Source organism: Sminthopsis crassicaudata, chromosome 3 (genome assembly GCF_048593235.1).
Source record: "Sminthopsis crassicaudata isolate SCR6 chromosome 3, ASM4859323v1, whole genome shotgun sequence".
In the NCBI taxonomy this organism is placed as follows: Eukaryota; Metazoa; Chordata; class Mammalia; order Dasyuromorphia; family Dasyuridae; genus Sminthopsis; species Sminthopsis crassicaudata.
In genome coordinates this window covers 613,011,567-613,037,697 of record NC_133619.1, presented here as the reverse complement: position 1 = coordinate 613,037,697, position 26,131 = coordinate 613,011,567, and the positions used below count along the sequence as shown (strand labels likewise).

The window sequence follows — 26,131 nt, the reverse complement described above, 5'->3', positions numbered from 1 at the left end:
GTACCTGGGGGTCTGAGAAGAGGAAGTTGGGTCCCCAATTTCACCATTAAGTCAAGTCCCAACAAGGGGGCAGAAGAGGAGATGATAAGAAAAGAGTGTTTGAATAATAGGCTTCCAAACTGACAAGGCAGGGAGAAGGTCTCAAAACAGTTCTCTTCAAATCCCTTCACCTTAAGAGAGGAGAGCCGGTGGAGCTAGACAGGGCAGGACAGAGGCTTGTGGAATGAGGCTTCCACAACGTCAAAGAGAAATTCAATGGACTTACCTGCCCCATCCAAAGTTACCCTGGGTTCAGCCATCGTGATGGAGCAAGGGGGAGCCTGACCAAACTCCAGGCATTGTCGCTCCTGATCCTGAGTAGACCAGAAGATGAGCATTGGTAGTGGTGGCTCAATTCTACTGTGGACTGTCTTTCTCTCTGTGTGTGTCCCTTTATTTGCACTGGTTGCACTTAGAGCATGAGTCTGGGATTTTTTTTTTTTCTCTCTGAGAATAGTTTCAAGACCAATGGCCCCGGCATATCTGAAGCACAAACCCCTAACTTTCCCAATGTGGCAGCAGCAAGAATTTCAGCTTATTCTCTGATCCTCGCCCTGCCTTTGTTCTCCTCTGCCTCTGTTTTGTTAGAAATATACTCATGATGCTGAAAATCAGACCTCGAGGAAAATTTATTAAAGAATCTTAATATTAATTATATTATATAATTAATTATAATAATGATATAATTAATTATATTAATTAATTAATATTAATAATATTCCTCAATATTAAGGAATCTTAATTTTTTAAATTAAAGCTTTTTATTTTCAAAACACATGCATGGATAATTTTCCACACTAATTCTTGCAAAACCTTGTGTTCTAATTTTTCCCCTGTTGTGCCACAGTTCTCTTTTAATTGTCTGACTCGGTTTCCCTAAATTGTTCTGCCTCAACTTCCTTAATTGTTCTGACTCAGTTTCCCTAATTGTTCTGCCTCAGTTTCCCTAAATTGTTCTGCCTCAATCCCCTTAGTTGCAACACCCCCCTCTGGTTCATGAAGACTGATATAACTCAGGGCTAAATTTGTTCTAAGGTTATAAATTATCAATGTGTAAACTCAGAAAGCGGGAATCCAGACATTCTGTCTCTAACCAGACACTTTTTTATGTCTCAGTTAGTAAGAATTTATGATACTACCCCCAACCTTTCAGAACCGAGTTGATAGTTCCAGCCTGGAGATTCCTCCTCACCAGAGTTTGGACTCCACCCCCCTGCCCTTGTTTAGCTACTGTGTATAAATATGTCATTGAGAACTCATGCTGGATGCTGGATTCTTGGAGATGATAGTCTCATTCAGCCCTGGGACCAAACCATGGGTCCATTTGATCCCAGTAAATCCCTCCCTTTCAAATAAAATATTAAAAACTCTCTATTCTCTATCTTGCCTCAGTTTCTCTGGCATTACACTCTCATTCCCTCCCCTAGATGGCAAGTATATGTTAAACATGGTAAAAATATATGTTAAATCCAATACATGTATACATATTTATATAATTATCTTGCTGCACAAGAACAATCAAATCAAAAAGGAAAAAAATGAGAAAGGAAATAAAATTCAAGCAAACAACAACAAAAAGTGACAATGCTATGTTGTGATCCACACTCAGTTCCCACAGTCCTCTCTTTGGGAGTAGATGGTTCTCTTCATCACCTTCTTAAAGCTTCTGGGCAGAAGCAGGCTCTGCTCCTTTTCAGGAAGAGGGAGCCCCGAGCCCACAAGTAGGAGAAACTTTATGCTTGTTAGCTAGGCACAGTCCCTCCCCTCAGAGACTGGATTGGTCCGTTCCCTTCTGGGTTACAATCTTTCTGATATGTCACTATAAGTTTCCCCCTAAATATGTAAAACATGTTCCCCCTCCTTCACCATACATCCCAAGTTCAAAAATGGCAGAAAACTCCTACCAGGTGTGTTGTTTAATATTCAATTGGCCTATTAAGCAGATGCAATAATGATTTGGTCAAGTCAGACCACTGAGCCCAACTAGTTGGGCCTGAATCATTATTATCTTAATCTTGTGGTTTTCTCAAAATCATGTCTTTCTGATTGGCTGAATCCACCTGTGCCTTCCTAGCTCTCCAATTCCTTGTTTGCTCAAGGTTTCTATTGGTCTCTTAATTGTTCTGTGGAATCTTAACCTTCCTTAACCTCTCACTTTAGAAAACCTCTTGGTCAGTGATACCCACTGCACTCCACTACCTCAATGCTTACAACACTCTGTGGAAACCCATCTTTTCAGTATTTCCCACATTTGTACCCTGTTATTGAAAACTCCAAATGTCTGGGGAGTTTGAGTACCCAAGGCTAATTTCTGCAGCTTCCTCTGAACGTCTGGGGCAGACTGACTAATAAAATGCATTCTGGGACAGTGGTCCCCTCTGCAGAAGTGGGACTAATATATTTCTGTAGAACAAGGCACCCCTGAAAGAGGGGAGGATTTTCCTTAGCTCCTTGGGGAGCTTCCTTAAGTTTTTCATAATTCTTCATGCCTTCAATGATGCAAATCAGAAAATGATCCATTCTCTCTCCATCTCTGCTTCCTTTCTGATAATCCCACTCGGGGTCTGATCTGGGACAGCAATAGCCCCTGAGGTGGGTATCTATCAAAGAAGGAGGATTTAGCTATATCATCCCCCTAGGATCCCCAGATCCTAGATCTACTCTATGGTAAGCAAGAGGAGATAATGATGTTAGCATCTCCCCAGATAAGATCAAATTGGGGGGACATGTCCCTAAAGCTCTCGATATATCTAGTAGGGTCTCAAAGTAACAGCCAAGTTTTTCCTTAATCTGGGAAAGTTCTGACATTGGAAAAGGCACGTGCACCCTGAGTGTTCCACCTAGAGTCTGCTACTTCTCTCAATAGACAGAGTTTAGAAGGGGTGGCTGAATCAGGATCCCTAGAGAGAGAAAAAGGGACCCTGCTCCTTGTGTAGGAAGGACTGAGGAGCAAGAGGAGGGCCAAAAAGCTGGGAGGTTTCAGACTCTTGCTAAAAAGTGAGGATCCAGAGGAAGAGTTACAGGAATATTGCTGGACATGAGGTTCAGACCTTGATAGAAGGATGGTCCTGGAAGAGTTTCTTGGGCTTCCTGAGAAGGATTGTATAAAGGGGCAAATGGGGGATCCTTTGACCCTTAAGTAGAAAAGTGGGGGACACAGAGGAAAGGGGCCAATTTCTCTACAGAAAGTTTATAGATAGAGGGGAACTGTCCCATCTTTGCAACGATCTTTAGAATTCCTAAAGCTATAGCTTCCTTGCCTCCCTGGCGACCCAAGGAAGGTAAAAAATGGTGGCAAAGTTTCCTTTGTCAAGAAGGAACTTTGCTGAGAAACGACAAGAAATTCCAAGTCCCTGGCAAGAAAAATTTGCAGAGCAAGGAGCTTAGATACCCAGGTAAGCTTCCTAGGAGCTTGGGGAATCCCTCAGACTATACGATGGAGTAAAAAGGGCTTACCTTAACAAAGAGAGCATAAAATGTGGGGGAGCAAAAGGGGGTCCCAAAAATGTTGAGGAGAAAGACACCTTAACAAGATTAGGGCCCCCTAAGTCAGTGTCATAGATTAGGTGAAAGAATTCACACACTCAGTCTCCAAGTTAAGGGGCAAAAAGACTTATTATGCTGCTTGACAGCAGGTTGAGGTTCCAAAGGAGTTTAGCAAAGGGGCAGAAGCAAGAAGAAATGACCCTGCTGCCGGACAGAGGGCTAATTCTAGGGGAATCTAGCAGAGTCAGAGTCAGGGAGATAACTTTACAGAAAAGAGAGACAAAGATTAGGTTGATATGATAATAAAAAGGTGCAATTGAGGAATGGCAAGGGTAGGATAGTTCCCATCATTGAGTTCTTTTCTATAGCTTACTGACCAACAGAATCAATCCTGAATTATTGCTACTGGCCAGCATCGTTTGTGGCCTGGGAGCTTCTGGGGCAGCCTGCCTGGTTTGTGCTGCTCTCATTCCCTACTCTGTTGAGCTCAAGGCCATCCACCTTGATCTCCTCTTCCCTCCTCCACAATCTTGCCACCTCCTCTCTCCCTTAGCCATTCTCACAGGGTTAACCTCTAAGTACCTTAGTATCTCTTTGTCTCTTTCAGGAAGGTCCTTTGTTAGTGATTCCTTCTCTCTCCCAGCCCTCCTCTTCCTCTTTCTCTTTCCCCTGCACCTTTCTCTTTTTCCACTGACCTTCAACTTTTCTCTTTTTCCCTTTCTCCACTCCTCTTTCTCTCCAACATGCTGAAATTTCTACCAGCCTTAACAAGCTTCTAAACCCTTCCGTTGACCCTCTCTCCAAGAGGGATGAGAAACCCTAAGGATATTTCTGAGAACCCAGCCTTGGGAGCAGCACAAACCATGCCCCAGAAGGAAGGAGTTGGAGTGGAAATGTGGGCTAGAGAAAGCTGCCTTGGATGGTGTAATGGGAAATCAGACAGGAAAATAAAAGGGAAGGCCTGATGGAGATGGAAAGACATGATGTGACTGAGAGCAAGCCAGCAGGGGGCCTTGTGTGACTTCCTAGAGTAGCATAGCGGACCAGAATCCAGAACGTAGATGAGGGGGATTCTCAGGGGATAAACTGAGTGATCCTCTATAAGATTATGGTTTCAACCTATGCTTGTGACGGGAGATTTTGCACTGACAAATTGAGCTATAGCTAAAAAAGCTGCAGGTGTTCGGTTGTCTTGGAGGAACATTCCCCTCCTGTTTCCCACCAACCCTTAAATGAGCATTTAAGTACTTCTTTTAAGGGGACAATGGTTTTGGGAATTTAGAGAACAGAATTCTCTTATCCAAGAATATCTGCTTATGTAGCAATTCTCTTGGGAAAATTTAAGAGTTCTTATTTACTAATATTCTTATATTTCTGGGATAGACTTCTGAGTTTAGAATGTAAGCCTGGATTCTCCCAGACAATGGAAGAAAAGATGGGGAGGGGCCAGCCTCTAGGCAATATAATCTTGTGTTTTGCAGTTTGTATCTTGCACTTCTCTACTAACACCTTGTCTATTGGAAGTTGCCCTTTTTAAAAAATCATAATAAATCCCCCCCCCTTTTTTTTTTTTTTTTTTTACCTTGAAAGTCTCTGTTTTTGTGGTCATTACTGTCCCACATGGGGTGGGGAAGGACAAGAAGAAGAGTAAAGGAAATCCTAGGCTAAGATATGTAAATAAAGGTTTTATTTTTCTAAAGACAAAAAAAAAAAAAATCATTTTGCCAATGAGGAAACCAAGCCATGGTGAGACTGTGACTTGTCCAGCCAGCAAGTAGCAATAACAGGATTTGACTCTAGACCCTGGTTCCAAATTCAGCATTTTTATTTTCTAGGGATAGAAGATTGGGAGAGAAGAAGAGAAATAAAAAGGGGTGGAGGGGAGAAGGAACAGAGAAGAAAGGAGAGAGATGGAGAAAGGGGGGAGGGAACATACATACACATGTATATATGTGTGTGGTGTGTATATCTATATCTATATGTATGAGAAATGGGCCATTTATTTGGTTTTCATAGTTATGAAAATTAAATAGGAGAAATGAAACAAATTAGAAAAAGGAAACCCACCAGAACATCAAGGGATAATCGAGAGTGGAGGTTATCTTTCCCAGTAGAATATAAGCTCTTTGGAGGCAGGGACTGACTTGTAAGAAGGGTGGTAGTTTGAGATTTGAAAAGAATCTTTTGTTCTCTGTCCTTAGTCTGAGGGTGAAGGTGGAGACTCATGTCCAGTAACATCCAATTAATGGGGAATCGGGGAGGGACTTGTGCTTCAGGATAGGAAATAAAATGCTGCCTTGGGAGTCCCACAGGTGAGTGTGTGTGTCTACTTACCTAGGCACTCCTTGTTTTGAGGATATAAATAAATCTTTCCTGCATTCCTCAGTAGTCAGTGGAGTTTTGGGGAAGATATTTTGTTTCTTATATTACCTTCTCACAGAGGAGATTTTTTTTATGTTTTATGTTTTATACGTTATATAAAGGGGCAGCTGGAAATGAGGTGTGGGAAGAGAGGAGAATGGCCGAGAAGACTCGGGGTGCCCTGCTTCCTGACTCAGCAGCCAGAAGGCTCACAGTTGAGCAGTTGGAGGGCCATCATAGTACTTTCTGGCTGGAGAGGAGACCTTAGTGGAGAGTACAGTGTGTTGTGTGAGGCAGTCAACACTTAAGTGAAGGAGGCTGGGTCACCCAGCTAGTTAGGGCCAGAGCAGGATTTGAACCTAGGTTCTGCCACAAGAGACCTTGAAGAAGGCTCCTGACAGGCCAACTTGGCTCAATCTGCAGAAAATTTCTGTGAACTGCGCCATGTGGGAGCACAGAGAGCTCTTGAGAGAAGAGACCATCTTTGGCTTCTTTGTATTCCCAGTGCCTAGCACATAGTAGGTGATTAATAAATGTTTATTAACCTATTAATGGATTGATAGGTGATTAATAAATGTTTTATTAATCTCTCATTGGATTGAACTGAATCAGAGCTTGTCCACCCTGGCCACTCCTTCCCAGCAGGCCCTACTTTAGGCCTCTTGGCCAAAACAATCAAACATCAACAGTTCTAAGACATCTCACTTTATTTAAAAGAAGCTAATATACAGAATATAAAGGGTACAATTATTTACAACAATACAGTAAACAGGCTGGTTTTCAATGGGGTCAGTAGTCTGTTTGAATGAATAGAAAATAAAATAAAAACAAACAGGGACACTCTAGGACCCCATGGGGCAGGGGGAGTTGGAGGGAAACCCCAAGTCCCTCTCTGTAAATAAATATTCCTTTGGGGCAAAGGTTTTGAGCTACATTTAAACACCAGGGGTTCCAACACTAGGGACAGGCGCAGGGAGTTTCAATGCTATTTTTTTTTTCTCTCTCTCTGAGAGACCAGGAGGGGCAAGAATCTGCTGATCTGTCCAGACTGATTTCTTACAATAAGAAGAGATCAGACCTGCTCCTTCATCCAAATGCTGGATCCAAACTGCCCCTCTAACCTAGATGTCCCACTCCGGAAAACTTGCTTGGGTTCCATTCTGGGCATACTTAGAGCTGGCTTTAACAACTCAGCCCCTGCCCATTCCCTGCCATACACCTCCCCATACTGGTACCCCTCCAGATCTACTTTTCCCTGCTCTGCTCACAACTCTTCTTCCTCAGGCTAGAGAAAGACAGGGGTTGTTCCCAAACCTGCCTCCCACCCTAATCTGGACTAAGTGGACAACCTTTCCCCTACCTCCAGATAGACTTCTCCTTAAAATGGAGACAAGCCAATTTTGGGGTCCAACCCAGAGGCAGGATGGGAAGGGGAATCACTTCCTAGAGGATGCTGGAGAATAAGACTTGTATTCTGAAGAAGTAAAAAGGACAGGACCAATCCCTAAGGCTTTCTTGGGTTGGGGGCCCAATGACCTTTGGATCAGGACCCTTAGAGGGAGGAAGAAGGATCAGTGGGGATTCTGGACCCAAAGCTTATCATTCCAAAAAGAAATGATTTGGAAATGGGACATCTCTTTCAGGAGGAGCTCGTCCTTGACTTCCTTATCCCTGTGAGCATCCCTTTAGTCCCAGGCCTAGGAGATGTCTGGTCTCATTTAGCCCTGCTCACGGTCCAGAGAACAACGGACACCTGGACCGTCCTGAACAAAGTTACCAGGTAGCTGTCAGCAGGACAGGGATTCTTGGCTCCCGGTCCCTCACTTCCTTCACTGACCCACGGAGGGGAGAGAAGCAAGGGGAGACCGGAGAGACTGAGCAGAAACAAGTGGGCGAAACCACGCTCCCTTCAGAAGGCTCTGTACCGCTCAGAGCCATGAGTTAGCCCACAAACCTCTCCCTTAGTCAAAGTAGATGATGAGTGGGTCTCCTGTTTCATAAATAGAGCACATTAAGCAACAGTTACACACGCTCTTCTTTCTTTGCCTTCCTCCCAACACGCCCACCTGCAACCATCTCGGTTCACTACTTTCCTTCCATTCATTGAGCTATCCTTGTGTGTGTGAGCACACACACAGCCCCCCGCCTATATCTTGGAACACTTTGGATGAAAAATTGGCCAATAGAAAACACAAGGATCTTCCCCCAGAATTCTGCCTTCCCTCTGCTACCCCCCAACCCCCTCAGTGGCTATGTATGACTGTATCGAGCCTCTTTGCCATTAAGCAGAAACAACAACCCCCCCAATCCCTGCTTTCTCTCTGCCCCCACCCCTGCCACAAAACCCAAAACAAGGATGGAGGGAAAGAGGTGAGTAGGAACCCTTCTAAAATACCGGCATCAATATGACGCCGTGCCTAGAAATAGAAAAACTAGTAAGTATTTACAACTTTACAAAGGAAGGACTGGGTAGTTCCAATGCGGGCCTGGCCCTGGCCCTAACAGTGGTGAGTTGGGGGGAGCAGGAGGAGAGCTGGGACAATTCCTGGAAAGCCACGGACTCAGGGAAAGGGGACTTGCGACGATTCGGAGCTGGACTTAAATCAGGCTAAGGCCCAGAAACCAGATGTACTGGGAGTTCCCAGAAGGCCATACATTCACCCAGAGGGTCTCCCGCAGGCCGGCCCCCCGGACTGCCCTCCGACCAGAAGCCAGCCTGGGGGAGAGCTCTGCACAAAGATGGCCGGCTCCTCGTAACCCAATTATTCACCATCCCACAGGACCCACAGAAAGAAACCACCCGGACCTAGAAAAGCCGAAATAACACCATCAGACACCAGTCACCATGGCAACTACCACAGTTGCCCTCAAACATTTGTACTATCAGTCTTAACTCTAAAGATATGTCACCTTCCCGTCACCTGGAATATAATGCCCAGAAAAGGGGTTATGGTGCTTCTGGGACACAGCATGCCTTACAAAGGGATGACGGCCTCCCTGAAGGGAGTCGGCCGCTGGCACTCTGCCCCTTCTTCTTGCCCTATGGTTCTGGGAAACAGAAAAGGAAGCTCAGGGAGACAGAGGTGCCCGGGGGGGGGGTCAGCAAACCCCAGTCTTGGGGGATACAGAAAGAGGAAGAGCGGGGGATGCGCGGGCAGCGGCTGGACATCTCCCAGCCGGGGAGTGGAGGTTCTTCATAGCAGCCGAGGTTGAAGCCCACAGGGCTCTGCTACCCTTTGGTTAAAATTAAAATAGAATGGATGGTTCCATGTAGGATGTGTTTGAACCCTGCTGTCTAAAAACAGAGAGAGAGAGAGTGGGGACGAGCAGGAGGGCCCTGCGGGGCCCCAAGCCACTGCTCCCGGAAGGCTCACGACCAGGCCCTGCTTTGGCTAGCCGGAGCTGCTGGGGCATGAGCCGGGGCACCTCTGGGCCAACTGGGGAGTCCGGACGTCCCCCCAACAACAAAAATGATGACAAAGGCCACTGAGGTCTGAGAAATTAGAAATGGTCACAAACACTTTCTCCTTCCATATATATATATATAATCTATAATATGTATATTATATACAGAATGGCAACAAAAAATAACAGAAAGGGGGAAAAAAGTCCCCTTGGGGGAATGAGGTGGTTTCCATAGGGTTCCTGCTGGTCCCCTGCAGTAGGAAAATGGGGGCAAGATGAGCTCCTTGGAAGAAGAGCTCGTGAGTGGCCTCCTGGCTTGTTGGGATAAGGAGCGGAGTACCTGGCGGGCCCTTCACCATCCCTCACCTGAGCAAGGTGCTCCTTGGTCCTCCAGGGGGCGCTCAGGAGTCAAACAAAACTCCACTTGTATGCACCCCCTTTTAAAGTCCATTTGGGGGCTGGCAATGGGCTGAGAGGCTAATGCTCTCAGCGTGGCTCCCCCATCCTAGGCCCAAGGATCAGGGAGACGCCTCCTCGCTCGCTCCCGTCAGTCAGTCAGTACCATAGTGCGGAGGCTCTCTCTCACAAATGACGGCGGGCTAAACCATGCAAGAGATACCCCCCCCATGGCTCCCAGAACCAAGACCCACCATCCCCCCCGGTCTCCTCGCCGCGGCCACGGCCTGCCCAGGGACGGAAAGCGAGACGGCGCCCTTGTCTGTCCAGGTGTGAGAACCGGACCGGCGACAGGGGAGAGCGGGGAGACACCCCGGCCCTTCCCCCGCCTTCTCACAGAGAAAGCTGGCTCCTACTGAGCCCCACCCACCGCACTTTTTGGGGGGCTCGGCCTCCACGGGGTTTCAGCCATAGCTTAGTTCACCACCTCCCCGCTCCATTTTACCGGAGAGCAAACTGAGGCTGGGAGAAGGGAAGAGCTCGGTCAGGTCAGCATCCCTGGGAGCCAAGTCACAGCTGAGCCTTTGGGGCCGAAGTAGAGACCGCCTTCAGCCTCTCTCCGGGTCCAGAGAAAAACCCCAGATGGAGGCGGGGAGGGGGGAACATTTACATATCCCATATATAAATAAGGCGAGCTCTTTTTTTTTTTTTTTTTTTTTTTTTGCATAGTAGTTTGAACACAGTGTCAATTCTCCCCTTCCGCAGCTTCCCTCAAGACTAGTTTTTTTGTTATTTGGACTGAGAAAAAAATAAAGGGGTGGGGGCATTTTCCCCACTCTTCCTCCTTCCCCCAAACACTGGAAGCACAGACCCTTCCTTCCACGGAAAGTGTCTGAGCGACCCCCCCTTCTTTTTCAGGGGACCTGGGAGTCACGGCCCCCTTTCCCTCTCCTGGAGGGGTCAGGGGCCGAAGGGGCGGGGCGGGGCCGTAGGGGCGGGGCGGGCCCGGACAGGTAAGGAGTCCTGCCAATCAGAGCAGCAGTGGGCGGGTACCGAAAGCCACCGACGCCATCCGGGGGCCTGGCCCCCTCTGGGAACTGAATATAAAAACCAGCTCGGAAGAGTTCTTTAAGCGGCTCAGCTTAAGGGGAAAGGCACAATTAACACCGTATCTCCGGACAGAGTTCGCATTTGTAGTGTAGAATAGAAATTGACAGCACCAATCCTCGGGTGGGGCGGAGGGCGAGTGGATGGAGGACGAGGAGGGTGGCGGGCAGTGGCGTGGGCGGCGGAGGGAAGCAGCAGTCCGCAGAAGCCCCGGGCGGGGCGTGGGGGGAGGGAGAGTGGCGGAAGTCCTCCAGGGCGTGGTCAGTGCGGCTCCCTCGTCCCCGGCCCTCCCGGGGTGGGGGGGAGGTCCCGCTCTCCCCCCAGCTCTCCAGGCACCCTCCCCAAGGTTCATCAGCTGACCATGGGCTCCACGTCAGCGTCCCTCTCAAACTCGTCCTGGATTTCATCTGTGCTTCCCGAGTCGCTGCTGGCCATAGAGCTGGGGGACGGCGAGTTCCTGGGATAGAAGGGAGGGGGAAGTTAGGCCGGGGGCATTCAGAGCTGGAAGGGCCCTCAGAGGCCCGGCGGGGGCGGTCTCACTGTCAGGCTCCCGACTCCCAGCGCGGACTCTCATTGCTCAGGCAAGACTGGGGCTTGAGTGATACACATTTTAGCTAGGGAGCATCAGCTCCAGAGTCGGGAGGAGTGGAGTGTGTGGCCCTGGGCAAGTCACTCCACCCTGTTTGCCTCAATTTGCCCATCTGTAAAATGAGCTAGAGAAGGAAATGGCAAATTACCCGAGTACCTTTGCCAAGAAAACCCTTGGAGACTCACAACAACAAAACAGCAGTCAAGGAGCCCCAGCTGTACCTGAAAGGAATCCCCCAGACCTGCCTTCCAGTCTGTCTGAAGACTTCCCATGGCAGGGGGACTCCCCACCTCTCAACAGTCCATTCCATTTTAGGAAGGATCTTTGTGGTTGGAGGTTGCTTAAAATGCCACTTTCAGCCCCTGCCCAGGGTCCAGCCCCCTGGGCTATCTCACTGTCCTCCATCCTGGATGTCCCACATGCGGGACACAGAGGCCAGCTCCACTGACCTGTGCGAGCATCCGTCCCCCTCCTCCTACAAATGGTCCTCCCCTCACGAAGGCCCCTGGCCTAAGCCTCCTTTCTGCTAGCTCTGGTTGTAGCCAGGAGCTGTGGGCAGCCGAGGAAGGGGAGGACCTCCTGAAGCCCTGAAAACGCTGCCCATGGGGGGTGGGGAGGCTGGTGGCAGTGGCTGCAGTCCCACCTGTCGGCAGAGCCTTTGATGAGGCGGCGGCAGGTCTCCATCTGGACATCCAGGCCCCTCTTCATGCTACACATCTCCATGTATTCATGCAAGTGACGGTTCATGTCGCTCTTGGCTGTGGCTAGTTCCAACTAGAAAGGAAAAAAAGCAACATGTTCATGCAATGACCTGAGAAGCTGACGGTCAGTTTATTAGGCTGATGGGTAAAAGGAGAGAGTTCACCTGCCTCTGATACCAGTTCTGGTCAGTTATTGTTAATTATTGTCTATCAGAAGCCGCCCCTGACTAGCCTGGCCCACCTCCCTCACTACTGCACCTCCTCTCAGCATCTCAGCATCAGTTTACCCTCAGGTACGCACTGCCGCACTGCCTTGGGCATCCCCACTTCTCCAGCCGGGTTATCAGGCCGGACAGAACCCCAGCCACCTCCTGCTTCTGCATCACCTCCTAAACTGCCAGCCACAGACCCCAAGTGGACAAGGTCACTCCCCAACAGCCGCCTGAGGGATTCAGGACAAAGCAGTTCTTCCCAGCACTCCTCACCTCAATCTGCCCTATCGTCTCCTGGTACTCCTTGTCTCTCGTCTTGAAGAAGGACTCGGTTTCGTGAATCAAGTTGCCCAAATTTTCCTCTTGCTAAGAAGATAAAATCAAGAATGAGGTTTAGCTAATTGGGGAGGGGGGGAGAATAGAAGGGTTCTGTGGGGTTCCAGAGTCATGATCCATGAGATTGAGACAGACCATGAGAATTAGGGGGAGTCTTAGAACAAAGGGTGTGAGAACCAGGAGGGCCCTTAGAGCCTGGGATGTCAGAGATGGGAAGCATCATAGAGATCCTGCCATGTGCTTCCCCTGAACATCCGCCCTTGCTAGGTCAGCCTTTATACAGAAGGGGTGACTGGGAGTAGGGAATGGCCAAGGCCGTGACCTTGCTCACCTCTCCCTGCAGGTCAATGGACGGGTTGCAGTTGGTAAAGTCCTCCCAGAGCAGCAGGGTATCCTCGTTCTCCTCCCACGTGAGACTGTCACAATCGTCATCAAAGTCAAAGGTCTCTCTCCTATAGGGGGCAGGGGAACAACAAAAGAGGAGGTCAGCAAGGAGAGACCCTGGCTCCCTGGGAGAGGGACAAGGACAATGGGCTTCGAGGGCCAGACACTAGTGACCCTTTTCCCAGTCTTAATCCTTCAAGGGGCAGCGTGGTGGAGAGGGCATTGGGCCTGGAATCCGGAAGATGGAAGTTCCAGTTTTGGATATTTATGAATGTCATTTAACCTTGAATTGCTTCAGTTACCTTAACTGTAAAATGGGGATAATAATATCTAGTTTACAGGTTGTTGTGAAGATTAAATGAAATAATATCTATAAGTATTTAGTTCAGTGCCTGGTACTTTGCAGGAGCATAATAAATGCTTGTTTCCTTCCCTTCATTGAATTACAGAATTTTATTTTATTGCTGGCAGAAACTTTGGAACACAGCATGATAAAATACCAGTTGAAGAGCCCTTAAAACTCAGGAGGTCAGAGCTGGGAAGGCCCTTAGCAATGATCTATTCCAGTCCCCAAATTTGACAAAGAAAAAAAGGTCCCTGACTTTGCTAACACTGTCCTTCAGAGAATCCGTGGTAGAGCCAGTGTTTGATCTCAGTGCCCCGATGCCTTTTCTACTTCACTCCCAAAGTTCCTTTGACTATCATTAAATATCACATTGCCCTGGGACTCAAGGACAGCACAGGGCTAATTTTCCCAGTTTATTGAGAAGCAGGTCTCTAATGCTGGGAAAATGGTTTCTTTCAGGGTCAACTTTTCCAGGAAATAAACAGGAGGGGGGACAGACTTCAGGACTGGTCAAAACCTGGAGGCAATTCCCCACTGTGCCTCCAGATGTCTCTGTAAATACAGGCACTGGGGCCTGGTTCTAAGTGAGGGAGTGGGCAGGAGGGAGCCCAGTTGGTCTCTGCCCTGGAGACTACCTCCCTGTTCCCCTTCCCCCTTCACTTCCTTTGGAGTGTCTGCTCCCAGTGAAACCAGAGCTGGAAGGGGAGGTCAGGGCCCCTGGGCAGGACTCCGGGTGTTTGGCGGGAAGGGGGTGACCTTCTCTGGGAATCTCTCCCCCCACATATAGTCAACCTAAGCCCGGCCTTTTCCCACATCAACAGTATCTGTGCTTGGGAACCAAACTAATTGATTTTAATCAGAAGAAAACCAGAGTGCTGATGGGTAGAGAAAGCTCAATGCCCCAGTGGAGTTTGCCCTGAGGATGCAGCTGATAAATGGCAATGGAGCTGGAACTGGTTGGTGGGGAGGGGTCCTGAAGAGGGTGTGGTCTGGCTGGCTGACTGGCTTTCCCCCCTGGGAAGGGTGTCCTTCCTTTTTTAAGGAGCTCTTTCTGTTTTTAAAAGTTTTATCCCCATCTTGTACTTTTATTTCCCGATCACATATGTCCTGCTCCCTACCAAATGAGCCGTCCCCCAAAATAAAGAGAAATGGCAAAAAACTAGTGATATTGTGCCTGCAACGCACCCACCCTGGCAGGGCTTATTTCACTCTTTTATCCTTTGGCACACAGTAGGTGCTTAACAAATACCTGTCAATCAAGCCCCTTCTTTCATTGTAGGTGTGTCAGATGCAGGCCATGTGCAGGATGGCTTATCTGAATTTAATTTGGGGGGCTGAGGGAGGGCTTGATGCCAGCTTGAAGTGGGGAGGAAAATAATTTTAGTTCATTGAAAAATTTAAGCATCCTTTTTTTTTTTTTTTTTTTAAATGAAAATAAAATTGTGCAAGGGGCTTCTTTAGAGTTGAGAACAAGTGGAAGCAGAAAAAGGGTGACTTTGGGAGCAAGGACACTCACTTCTGGTCTTGGCTTTGTCATTAATGGCTGTGTGACCTTAAAGAAGTCACTTTCTCTTGATGAGAAGGCCTCTAAGAAACCTTCTATCTTGGACCTACTGTGCGCCAGGTTGCCAGTCCCTTCCCCAGAGTGGGAAGAGTTGGGGAGAGCCTTGAAAATCAGGCACAATATTCACAAGAAGTGTCCTGCTAGGAACCCATATTCCTGAAATTCTGTTCTTATTTGAAATACAGAACAGAATACTGGAAAAGCAAGCTATAATGGACAGGCCTTAGAAGCAGTTTCAAATCCTGGGTTCAAATCCTTCTTGTATGATGACCTCTGAGGGAAGGGAAGGGAACAAGAATTCATTAAGCACCTACTATGTGCCAGGCACTGTGCTAAGCACTTTATAAATATTACCTCCTTTGATCCTCACAATAACTTTGGGAGGTAGGGGCTGTTATTGTGTCCATTTTACAGAAGGAGGAAACTGAGGTTCAGGGTCAACTAGCTCGTGGGTGTCTCAGACTGGATTTGAATTCTGGCTTTCCTGACTCCAAGCCCAACCTTCTCTCCATAATACCACTTAGCAGCCCTTTGTGGGGCCTCAGTCTCATCTGTGTAATGGGCACAGTAGGAGGTTCAGATAAAGTGATGGAAGGCCTGGTGTTCTGCAGACTTTGGGGGACATTATTCTCATTTGCTTAGTTCAGAGATGTCAATAAGAAGCCACGGTCTTTAGAGGGCACTGATCCAGCTGCTGGAGTCAAGGGAGGAGCAGAACAGGCTGATGGGCCAGGGGAGACCAGGATCCTGCTCTGTTCTAGCACCAGAGGGACCTCAGGCCACCCAGAGCCCCCTTAGGAGCCTTTCGCAGTCCCCTCCCTTCAGCAAGAGCAGGAGTCACAGCCTGCAGACCAGAAAGGGGCGGGGGAGGCCACACACAGCCCCCTGGTTTCCTCCCAGAAGGCCAGAGGAGTGAGCAGCTCCAGCCTGGCCTGGAAAAGAAATCGGGGGCAGGATGGACAAAGGAGAGGGTGGGTCAGGATTCAGAGTGTGGCCCTGAGGGGGCTGGAAATGTAGTGGGCAGGAGAAGCTTGCCTTGGGTTCTACCTCTGACTACGCCATTTAATCTCCACCTTGCCCCCAACTCTGGTCAGCCATCGGGGAAGGGGCAGAGGGAGAGAGCCAGAGGCCTGCAGGTCAATTCCCTAGGCACTTTAGCACCGGCCCTCCCCCACCAAAGGAAGCTGCTGTAGACAAGGGGGGATTCTCCATGGGTCCAGAACACCCATAAATACCCCCGTTGTCTCCACCTCTGCCCTCAGAAGCCCCAGTCTGCTGCTGAACAATCCAGCCCTTTTCTGGGACTCTATAAATCATCAGAAATGTCTTCCCAGGACAATCCTGGAGCAGGAAAATACTACTGTCCCCTGAGGCCGAGCACTTCCTCTCTCCCCTCCTTTCAGGCTCCGCTTCCTCTCCCCAAGATTCCAGGGAAGGGAAGGAGACCCTGAGAGTAGTCACCATCACAATGATTATGAATAATCGCCACATCCCAGTGAAAGGAAACATGAGAGCATGGGACAGACAGCTGGGAGTGGCTAGGAGAGGCTCACCACTCCGAGAAACAGGGAGCCCAGAGCCCAGGATGATACGGACAGGCAAAGTGCTGTCGTAAGGGCGGAATCTCTGTCTGTCTGTTCGTCTCTTTCTCTCCCCATCTCCCTCCAAGCCCACAGGAGGCCTTTCTGGAACACCCACTTGTTTAGGAATCTCCCTGTCCCTTCTCCCATTGTGTTCTTCATATTTTATATCTCTCAGGATCCTAGGTCTACCCTTAGATGAGATCTCAGAGACCGCATAGTCCAGAGATTCTTTACCTGGAGGATCATAAACTTAAAAAAAGAAGAAAACCTATTTCAGTGTCAGAGCTGTCTTTGTATACCCTTGAATTTAATTTTATTAATTTGAAAATGTTTTTCTGAGAAAGGGCGACGGGCTTCCCCAGATCCAGTGGGAGGGGGCCAACACATAAAAATGTCAGTTCTGCCACAATTGAATCCAAATCTCTCATTTTATAAGGGGGGAAACCGAGGCCAGGGAGGTTAGTAACTGGCAGTAGCCTCTTTACCTGAAAACAATGCACCCTGCTTCCCTCTCTAAAAAGTAAACACAACCTGGAGTTCATGTTTCCTGTTGCTCTTTAGGTCTCTCAAAAGGCTTCCTTCACAACAGCTGAAACATCATTGTCCCCATTTTACAGATGAGGAAGCCTAACAATCTGCTTGAGGTTAGGCAATAGGAAGAATGGAGCTGGGATTTCAGTGGGTCACACGTTTCCAAGCTGGGAAACTGAGTCCCGTGAACCCCACCTCCTTCCGCAGATACTCACAGCTGGTTGAACATTCGCTTCATTTCGTCCGTGATGTTCATGGAGCTGACCTCATCGTCCGACAGCCGGGTGACCTCCCCGTCCTGCTCAGAAACGTCGTCCTCGGAGGTTACCTTACGGTCCTTTTTCTTGGATGCTACCTGAACCAGGGGAGGAAGCGAGAAGGAAGGGATGACTGGAAGGCAGGGGGGAGAGAAGGTGCGGGAGGACCGGGAAAGATGGGAGAGGGGGCTGCTCCCCCACGGGGCAATGGATGTAAGCGGTTGAGGCCAGCCATGGCCAGGGCCAAGCGTAAGAGCTCACTACAAAGCGGGCGGACATTAGCAGAGCGTGAGGGGAGGGAAGGCCAGCACGGCAGAAACCCCCCACCCCATCCTCTCTGGGAGGCCCACTGTCTACAAGAGAGCCCGCTGAGGCTGCCTTCCCCAAGGGGAACGGCAGGAGACAAACCAGGCCGGGCGAGATCCAGAACCCACAGAAAAAAGCCCCTCCATGTTTCCTGGGGCCCTCTGACAGACATGCAGACAGGAGGATGGGGGATACACGCAGTGCTCACACACAAGCATGGAGACACAAACAGAGGAGCTGGCCTTTGCCCCTTCAAATTGCCTCCACGGGCTCCTGGAGCAGTGACGAGGGGAGTAAACTTCCCCCGCCTTGCCTCCCTCCAAATTCAGTCACACACTTAAAAGCAACAGCGCATCCTTGCCCCCTGAAATCAAGCAAGAGCCAAACCAAAATTCCCATGTCGAGAAGAGCAGCTTCCCCCAAGCTGCAGCAAGCTATGAGAAGGCCACAAGCTGTCCAGCGGTCTGAGGTTGCCCAAAAGGCCATCAGCCCCTCTCTCCCTCTCTCCTATACACCTACACCCCCTCCACACACACACACACGTATTAGTGTCTGAGTTAGGTCACTTGGGCCTGGAGCTACGCTTGCTCGGGGAGGAGACAGATCAATTCAAGCCAAAGGATTGGTTCTTCCCACTGGCTCACCCTTGCTTGGCCCTGGCTCCTGGGTAAAAGTCCCAAAATGGCCGGAAGAGGATCCGGCACAGGAAACCAACCAGCTCTGGCAGTTCCATTATCGGGCAGCCAATAACACTAAGAGCAACTAGGCCGATACGGGCTCAGAAGGCAAGAATCATGGACTGGAAGTCAGAAGCCCCAGCCCTGGTCCCAGCCCTTCCATTATCTGGATGGTCTGAAGCAGGGAACACAGAGCAAAGGGAGCCTGGTTTAGAGTCCAGGGATCTGAGTTCAAATGCTCACTGCCTTTGCGGACTGGCCACAGCATCGGGCTCACTTTCCTCTTCATTTGGATGAAAGGGAACTGGTCTGGTTGTTCTCTAAGGCTCCTTTCTGCTCTCAATCTATGGTCCTAAGTTGCTTTTCCATTCAAGGCCTCAGTTCCCTCCTCTGTCAAAGCACCACCACGTTCTGTTCTAGCTTCTTGAAAGCTATGATTCTAACATCCTACAGTGTTTCTGTTCTAGCTTCAGTCTATGATTCTAAAATCCCACAGCCTCTCTCCTCACTGCCTCAGTCACCTTGTCTGTAAAATGACGGGGTAGACTTCACAAAACAGCAGAATCTGTAACTGAGTGTGGACCACAGGAGACGAGGACAAAGCAGCGGAGATGTGAGGCCGTTGGAACGCTACCTCTCAGGGAAATGGGGAGAAAAGGACAGGGTTCAAGAGGGGATGCTCGTTCTTAGACAGACTGGCCCCGACATCCTGGGGTCTCTTCTAGCCCCAAGAGCACAGATCGGCCATCAAGGAACTGGGTCCATTCTGTTTCATCTCTAGTGAAAGCATTCCCTTCTCTGAGACTCGGTTTGTCATTTGTCAGAATGAGGGGGGTCCGAGGGGCTCCTTCCAGTGAGAGCTCTGGATACCTAAGTCACTTTCTGGAGATGGGGTGGGGCCGGGGCTGGGCGGTGTTGTGGTGAGGGGTGGGGGTGGGAGGCCCTGTTCACCTGAAAGATCTTGGACACGTCTTCCGAGTTCCGCTGCTGTGCGACATCGCACAGCTTGGCCGTGATATCGATTCGCCGGCAGATATCCATGTCCACCTTCATGGCCTTCTCTTGGATCTTTGTGTCCAGGTCTGTCATGGGCTGCAGGGAGGACAGCACGGGGGTTACATGAGTTGGGGCTGAGAGAGAGGGTAAGAGGCTGGCAGGGGGGAGCTCTGGTAGGGGCTTATCCCCACCTCACAGAACTCCTTTCCCAGCCTTGTGGGAAGGTGAATGGTGGGTGAGGGAGGTCCTGGAGCCTGTGGGAGAACCTCATCTCTTCCAAGCCTTCACAAGAGTCCCTGGAAACTCTGTCCTGTGATGTGGCCTCAAGGGGCTGTGCCTGCTGGACCTAAGGCCTCCCACCCTGCTCCAAGGCAATCCTCAAGGACTTCACATTTCTCAGCCAGGGGACTATGGTCCTGGCTAAAGACTGGGAGCCATCTTCTCTCTCAGTAGCTATCCAGAGAACGTGAGTCGTGTTAATTAGAAAAAAAAAAAATAATAAGAACAAGAACGAGTCCAAACCTATTCAAAGACCGCCGCTCTCCCCCCACCCCCACCAAGGCAGCCTCCATCTCACTCAGAGCCCCAAGAGACTGAGAACTCATTGCCCATGCACAGACCCAAGGCACTGCCCCCACCCAGAAACCCCTCGGTGGCCCAGGCAGCCCAAGAGAGATAGAGAGGGCCTGCCCCAGGAGACCAAGACAGGCTTTGAGTCTCCATCCCTGCCATGAGGGCCTGCCCCAGAACACCAGGACGGGCTTTGAGCCTCCATCCCTGCCATGAGGGCCTGCCCCAGAACACCAGGACGGGCTTTGAGCCTCCATCCCTGCCATGAGGGCCTGCCCCAGAACACCAGGATGGGCTTTGAGCCTCCATCCCTGCCATGAGGGCCTGCCCCAGAACACCAGGATGGGCTTTGAGCCTCCATCCCTGCCATGAGGGCCTGCCCCAGAACACCAGGACGGGCTTTGAGCCTCCATCCCTGCCATGAAGGTCTTCCTCAGAACACCAGGGTGGGCCATAAGCCTCCATCCCTGCCATGAAGGTCTGCCTCAGAACACCAGGGTGGGCCATAAGCCTCCATCCCTGCCATGAAGGTCTGCCTCAGAACACCAGGGTGGGCCATAAGCCTCCATCCCTGCCATGAAGGTCTGCCTCAGAACACCAGGGTGGGCCATAAGCCTCCATCCCTGCCATGAGGGCCTGCCCCATACTTTCACTCTGCACTCAGAGACCTGGAGCTAACTTCTGGTTGGTCTGAGCATTCATTGCATGAAGCTTTGGTAGGACCAGCTCTCCTCAACAGGACTGTCCCAGAGTTCCCCAGAGAAAGTAAATCTGGGGACCTAGTAGGAGGGGGATTACCAGGCTTCCTTGCTTAAGAACAGGAAGGGAGAGGGGAACAAAAGGGGAGAGGGCTTCCTTTTACACAGAAGGTTCTCTGAAGAGGGAAGCACAAAGCTTGGGAAAAACCATTTCCTTTCCTGATGTTTGGGCTCAGGACATGGCTTTTTCTACCTTCTCCACAGCAGAAAACCCAAAACCTCTGCTCAGAATATCCCCCCACATCTGGATCACCCATTTTCTCCTTTTGCTTTTCTACCCATCCTTTAAAATCCAATTCAAATGTCACCTCCTCCAAGGAGCCTTCCTGGTCAATAAAGATCTTCTCTCTCAGATCTCCCATGATATTTTATTATGCATCTAAGGCTTTGACAGGCTTTCTCCATTTGTGATTTATTCCCCTTCTAGATGGTAAGCTCCATGAGGAAGGGAATGGATCTGTCTCGTAGTTCAGAGAATAGGATAGCCTTTTTTTAGAGTAAAGTTTATGGCCTGTCTGGAGCCAGATTATAGACCAGGGTGGTCAGAGGTGAGGAGACAGAAAAAAGTCTCCCCAGCCTGCAAAAGAAAGATGCTTCTTGAAATTACTCCCCATAGCCAGAACGGCTCCTTGTCCCCAGACAAACCCCACAGACTTTCAGGGGACTCAAGTCAGAATTCCAGTCAAGTTGAAAAAAGAAGTAAAAAGTCCAAGGCTCAGCCAGAACTGGGGGAGAAGGAAGGATGGGTCACGGGCCAGCTCTTCTTTTCCCCTTCCATGAGGGGGGACAGCGGCCTAGATCACAGCAATTCCACCAAACAGGCCCCTGGGCCCAAAGCCACCTGTGTCCCCCCAACTGGCGGGCTTCTCTACTGAAAACACCCTAAACAGTCACTCCATCAGAAGGAGCTCTCAAGGCCATGAGTTAAAAGCAGCAGATGAATGCATCTCTACACAGACCAAATAGGAAGGGAGGGGAGAAGAAGGGAGAGGGGTGGGCTCAGGGGACTAGAGGAGGAGGGCAGGGCAAATGAATGGTCTCTGATGCATCTGTCATCAAGTCAAACGCAGCCAGGATACTAACTATGAAGCAGTGCCCACGACCGGACCGGATGGATGGACAGTCTGATCCTGGCGGTGAATGAAGCCGTCTGCATGATGGGGTGGGGGAGGGGGGAGGGTCATGCCACCCAGGATGGAGGGGCAGGGGCGAGGCGAGGGGAGGGAACAGCACTTACATCACTCATCAGCCCCTTAAACACCACCAGCTCAGCCTTCAGCCGCTCGATCTTCTCATTCATCTCCTCCTGGATGGCTTCTGCCTCCTGGGCCGCCTGGAATCCGGGTGGGGTGAGGGAGGGGAGGGGAAGGGGAAGGAGATGGCAACTATTAAGGAGGTTCTGACCAATGAAGGGGAGCAGAACCAGCTGGAAGGAACAGAGAGCCCCCCCATCCCAGCAGGGGAACTTCCCCAGAGCATGCACCCAGCTACATGGCAGGCCAGCTCCCCCTCTTCTGGGGGCTCTATCAGGGGCAACTGCCATGATGACATGAATAAACTCTACAATCCTGCCACCGGGGTAAGGTTTAACAAGCCCCCTTCCCTTAGAACCACCTGACAAGGGAAGAAATGCCTATTCTTGTTTGCTGTGTCCCCACGTTTAGATGGGGGAGCCCTTGACCCTAGTAGGGCCTGGCCTTCTGTTTGTTAGTTACATCCCCGGGCTTTAGCAGAGGCTTAAAAAATGTTGATTGGAGGTTGGATTATTGGATTGGGACGGATTATTCTCTTTTTATAAGTGAGGAAAGAAGGCTCCTAGAGGGGTCATTCAACTAGTCAGGGCCCAGTCTTGAAATCAAGTTTTTTGATTATAAAACCAGTGGTTCATGGTATCCACATTATCTTTCAAATGGGACTCAGTGGAATCAGAGAATTAAGGGGAGGGAGTGAGAGGCAACTCTCTCCTCCTGGTTTAGAGTTTTGTGCGCTCATTCTCTGTCTGTCTGTCTGTCTGTCTCTCTCTCTCTCTCTGTCTGTCTCTCTTTCTCTTTCTCTCCCTCCCTCCCTCCTTCCCTCCTTCTGTCTTTTTCTCTCCATCTTTCTATTTCCTTTTTCTTTTTTTCTTTCTTTACTTTCTTTCTCTTTCCCCCCTCCCCTTTCTTCTCTCTCCTCTCCATTCCCTCTCCCCTTTCTCTTCTCTCTCTCCATCTGTCTCTGTCTCTCTCTCTCTGTCTCTCTCTCTCCATCTGTCTCTCTCTCTCTCTGTCTGTCTGTCTGTCTGTCTCTCTGTCTGTCTGTCTGTCAGGTTCATTTTTCATATAGAGAAACCAAGGCCTAGAAAGATATGGTCACATGAATGGTAAGACTAGTGTTTAACTTTTTATAAGAGGCTTTTAGCCTGGAAGTCTACTGATTAAACCTCACAGGTGAGGCCCTGAGCTCTGGAAAAAGGGCCAGGGATTTGAGAAGGGCAGGTAGAACTTTCCTTAAACACAAAAATGACCCCAGCCTTGGGGCATGGTTTGGTACTTGGAAGAAGTGATCCTCCAAGAATTTCAAACTTAAACACTGATTGACAGATAGTCTGAGCTAGAAGGATACAATCTAAGGGATCTGGGTTCTAATTTACAGATGGGGAGACTGAGCCCCAGAGAGTATCACAACAGCAAGGTTATAAAATCATGGTTATAAAATCTTGATGCTCGTAGGGAGGGCATTCTCATCAGCATGTGCATTATGGGTGAGCCAGGTGAAAACCTTTCCAGTTCTCCAAGAACAAAATAAACCAGGAATCAAAATACAGCAAAAGAATCCCAGCTTCCTAATCTGGTTACAGCCAGCTCTCTGCTCCTGTCCCCAAAATGCAGGAGGGGTCTTTGTCCCCCTTCCCCACAGGGTGCCACACCTGTCATTTGGGGTTGTTTCATGAGGCTCTTACCTCTTGGAGCGTCTCTACCATGGTCTCCAGGTGCATGCGCTTGGCCAGCTCCTCCTCCCATCTGAAAGAGACAGAGACCATTAGGTTATTTATTATTATTATTGCTGTTATTGAGACAGAGAACACCACCAGTTTATTATTGTTCTTGTAGTTATGGGGGGGTCCCAAGCTCTAAAGGCAGAGGTGAATCCCTATGCAGATACAAAAGGCCGACCCTCATGGCCCTCTGAGTCGTGCAGTGGGGCACTGGCAAGAATGGCAAGTGGATTAGAGTCCTATCTCTGTCCCTTATTCATGTCTGACACTAGCAGGTCTTGCTGCCTCTCTGGGCTTCTAGCTCTAGTGGAGAGGAGCATCCCTGCTACCCACCTCCCAGGGAGGAAAAGGACTTTGCATATATTTCACACACACACACACACACACACACACACACACACACACACACACACACACACACACACACCCATCAGAATGGCAGCTCCTGAGGGCAGGGCCCCTTCATGCCCGGCACTCAGCACTGGACCTGGCTGGAACTCCATTTGTTGTTTGACTGAATTGTGGCGATTATACCAACAGATCACAAGAATGGTTTGGGAGTCAGGTCTGAGGCACGCGTTCCAGGAGATACCGCCACAGCAGAGTCCAGCGGAAAGAGGTCTGACTTTGGAGTTGGAAGCCTCGGATTCAGATCCTAACTACGTGACCTCGTCCCTGTGGGGCTCAATCCCCAAAATGAAGGGGTTAAGCTGGATGATTTTTAGGCCCCTTTGAGTTCCCATCCCAGGATCTCTCAGCTTTGTGAGAAGTCCTGGCTCCCCAGCATAAAGATCTAATAAATGCTTGTTGACTGACTGACTGATGGACATCTGGCTGCTTTAATTTAATCGTCATAACTCACAGTTCCACGAGTACTTGGCAGAGAGAAGACCATGAGGGACGCAGCATGAGTATTGTTGCTGCCATCCTTACAGATGCACAAACCAAAGCCCAGAGCTTAAGGGCCTTGTTCAAATTCACGAAGTTTTAAAATGTCGAAGTTGACACTAGAACCCCGGTCTTCTGACTCTCAAACCAGAGCTCTCATTCACTGCAGCACAACCAATCAAGGAGTCAAAGTCATCCATTTAATAAGCATGTATTAAATGCCTTTAGTGTACCAGACACTGGGCTAGGGGCTTGGGGATCCAAATACAGAAGTCAGGCCCTTGGCCTCAAGGATATTACCAGTTCTTCTCTCATCTCCCTCCCCTTTGGTATTTGAGTCACAGCAACAAGCATTTATTAATCACCTACTAAGTACCACACACTGTACTGGGTCCTGGGAATCCATAGACAAAAGGGAGTTCACCCCAGCCCTCGAGGAGCTGGCATCCATTTGCTCATGTGACGCTCAGTGATGCCCATTTTACAGGTGAGGAAGGGGCTAAGCGATGTATACACAGATACTCCTAAGGCTGGATTCTAAGCTAGGCCTTCCTGCCTCCTGCTGCTTTACCCCTGAAGCTGGGGAGCCGGGAAGGCATGGGAATGTGGGTTCAGGGAAGGCTTCTCGTGGGGCTCGTGGAGGAAGGAGATGATTGGAGGGCGGAGGGCTGGGATTCAAGAATCCTTTTCAGAAAAGTCTGGCCTCCAAGAGGGATGTTGGGGGAGCAGTGAACATGCCAGAAATCTGGCCCTGCACCTCTAGCTTGGGTTCAGGACTTGGCTGGGTCTCTCTTAGGCTCAGTCTCTGGGGCTCAGCACAGTGGCGCTCCTGAGAATGCTCTTGAACCAGAGCTGCTTCTAGAATCCGGAGCTGCTATTATGGACTCCAGTGGAGAAGCCAGGAGCCCAGGGGGTACAATTACAGGGCAGAGCCCAGCCCCTGCAGCGTAGGAGGCCTCCCTTGGAGGAGAAATTCCTTCATTCTTCCCCTTGAGTTCTACCCTGCAGAGCCCGGGATGGCAGAGACCCAGGGGTCTCCAAGGCGTCCCCAAAACTGGAGGGGGTGCCTGAGAGCTGACCTTTAAGTGGCTCAATTGGGTTTGGGTTTTTGGCTAATATACCAGCATCCTCCGCTCTGCCTGGTGAGCAAGACAGAGAAGGCAGCCAGTCGACATTTGCTTCCACTCCACTCTCACTCTCTCTCTCTCTTAAAGTTGTCACTGGGGAGGATTAAAAATAGGACAAAGGGAAGGAATGGGCAAGCCTGGGAAGATGCAATCACGTCATTGACTTTTTGGAAGCAAGTATTTGTGTGCATACACACGCGCGCACACACACCACACACACACACACACACCAGTGGAGGAAAATTCCTCCTTCCCTCCCCCCTAGAAGGAGCCAGAGCCAGGGATGCAGGCCAGTGTTTCTCCGTCTGTGTGTCTAGCAGGGCTCGGGCCGGGAGGGAGCTGTCTGGGGCCGGGCCTAAGGGGCCTGCACTAGAAGCTGGCAGCCCACACTGCTCTAAGGAACCTGAGGATCAGAGCTTCACAGCTGGGGGGGACCTCAGAACACAGGACAGGAGAGTGAGGAAGAACCTCGGAGCCCGGGCTGACGGAGCTGAGAGGGACTGTAGAGACAGAGTCCGAGAGGTAGAAAAGACCCTAG

At 49.8% G+C, this 26,131-nt stretch overlaps 1 protein-coding gene across 2 annotated transcripts in view; it reads right to left on the bottom strand.

Annotated features, from left to right (window-relative positions):
- Window positions 1-10,383: 10,383 nt before the first annotated feature.
- Window positions 10,384-26,131, bottom strand: part of IFFO2 (intermediate filament family orphan 2) — a 54,951-nt gene continuing 39,203 nt past the window's right edge. The window contains exons 2-9 of one of the 2 annotated variants that reach the window (XM_074306083.1): window positions 23,543-23,603; window positions 21,842-21,937; window positions 19,232-19,372; window positions 17,256-17,395; window positions 12,964-13,084; window positions 12,570-12,662; window positions 12,027-12,157; window positions 10,384-11,251 (exon numbers count right to left, since the gene is read on the bottom strand). In XM_074306083.1, coding sequence (XP_074162184.1) covers window positions 11,146-11,251; window positions 12,027-12,157; window positions 12,570-12,662; window positions 12,964-13,084; window positions 17,256-17,395; window positions 19,232-19,372; window positions 21,842-21,937; window positions 23,543-23,603 — 889 coding nt within the window. In that variant the 3' untranslated portion in view covers window positions 10,384-11,145. The remainder of the gene's footprint in view (window positions 11,252-12,026; window positions 12,158-12,569; window positions 12,663-12,963; window positions 13,085-17,255; window positions 17,396-19,231; window positions 19,373-21,841; window positions 21,938-23,542; window positions 23,604-26,131) is intronic. The other variant, XM_074306082.1, reaches the window with a different exon arrangement.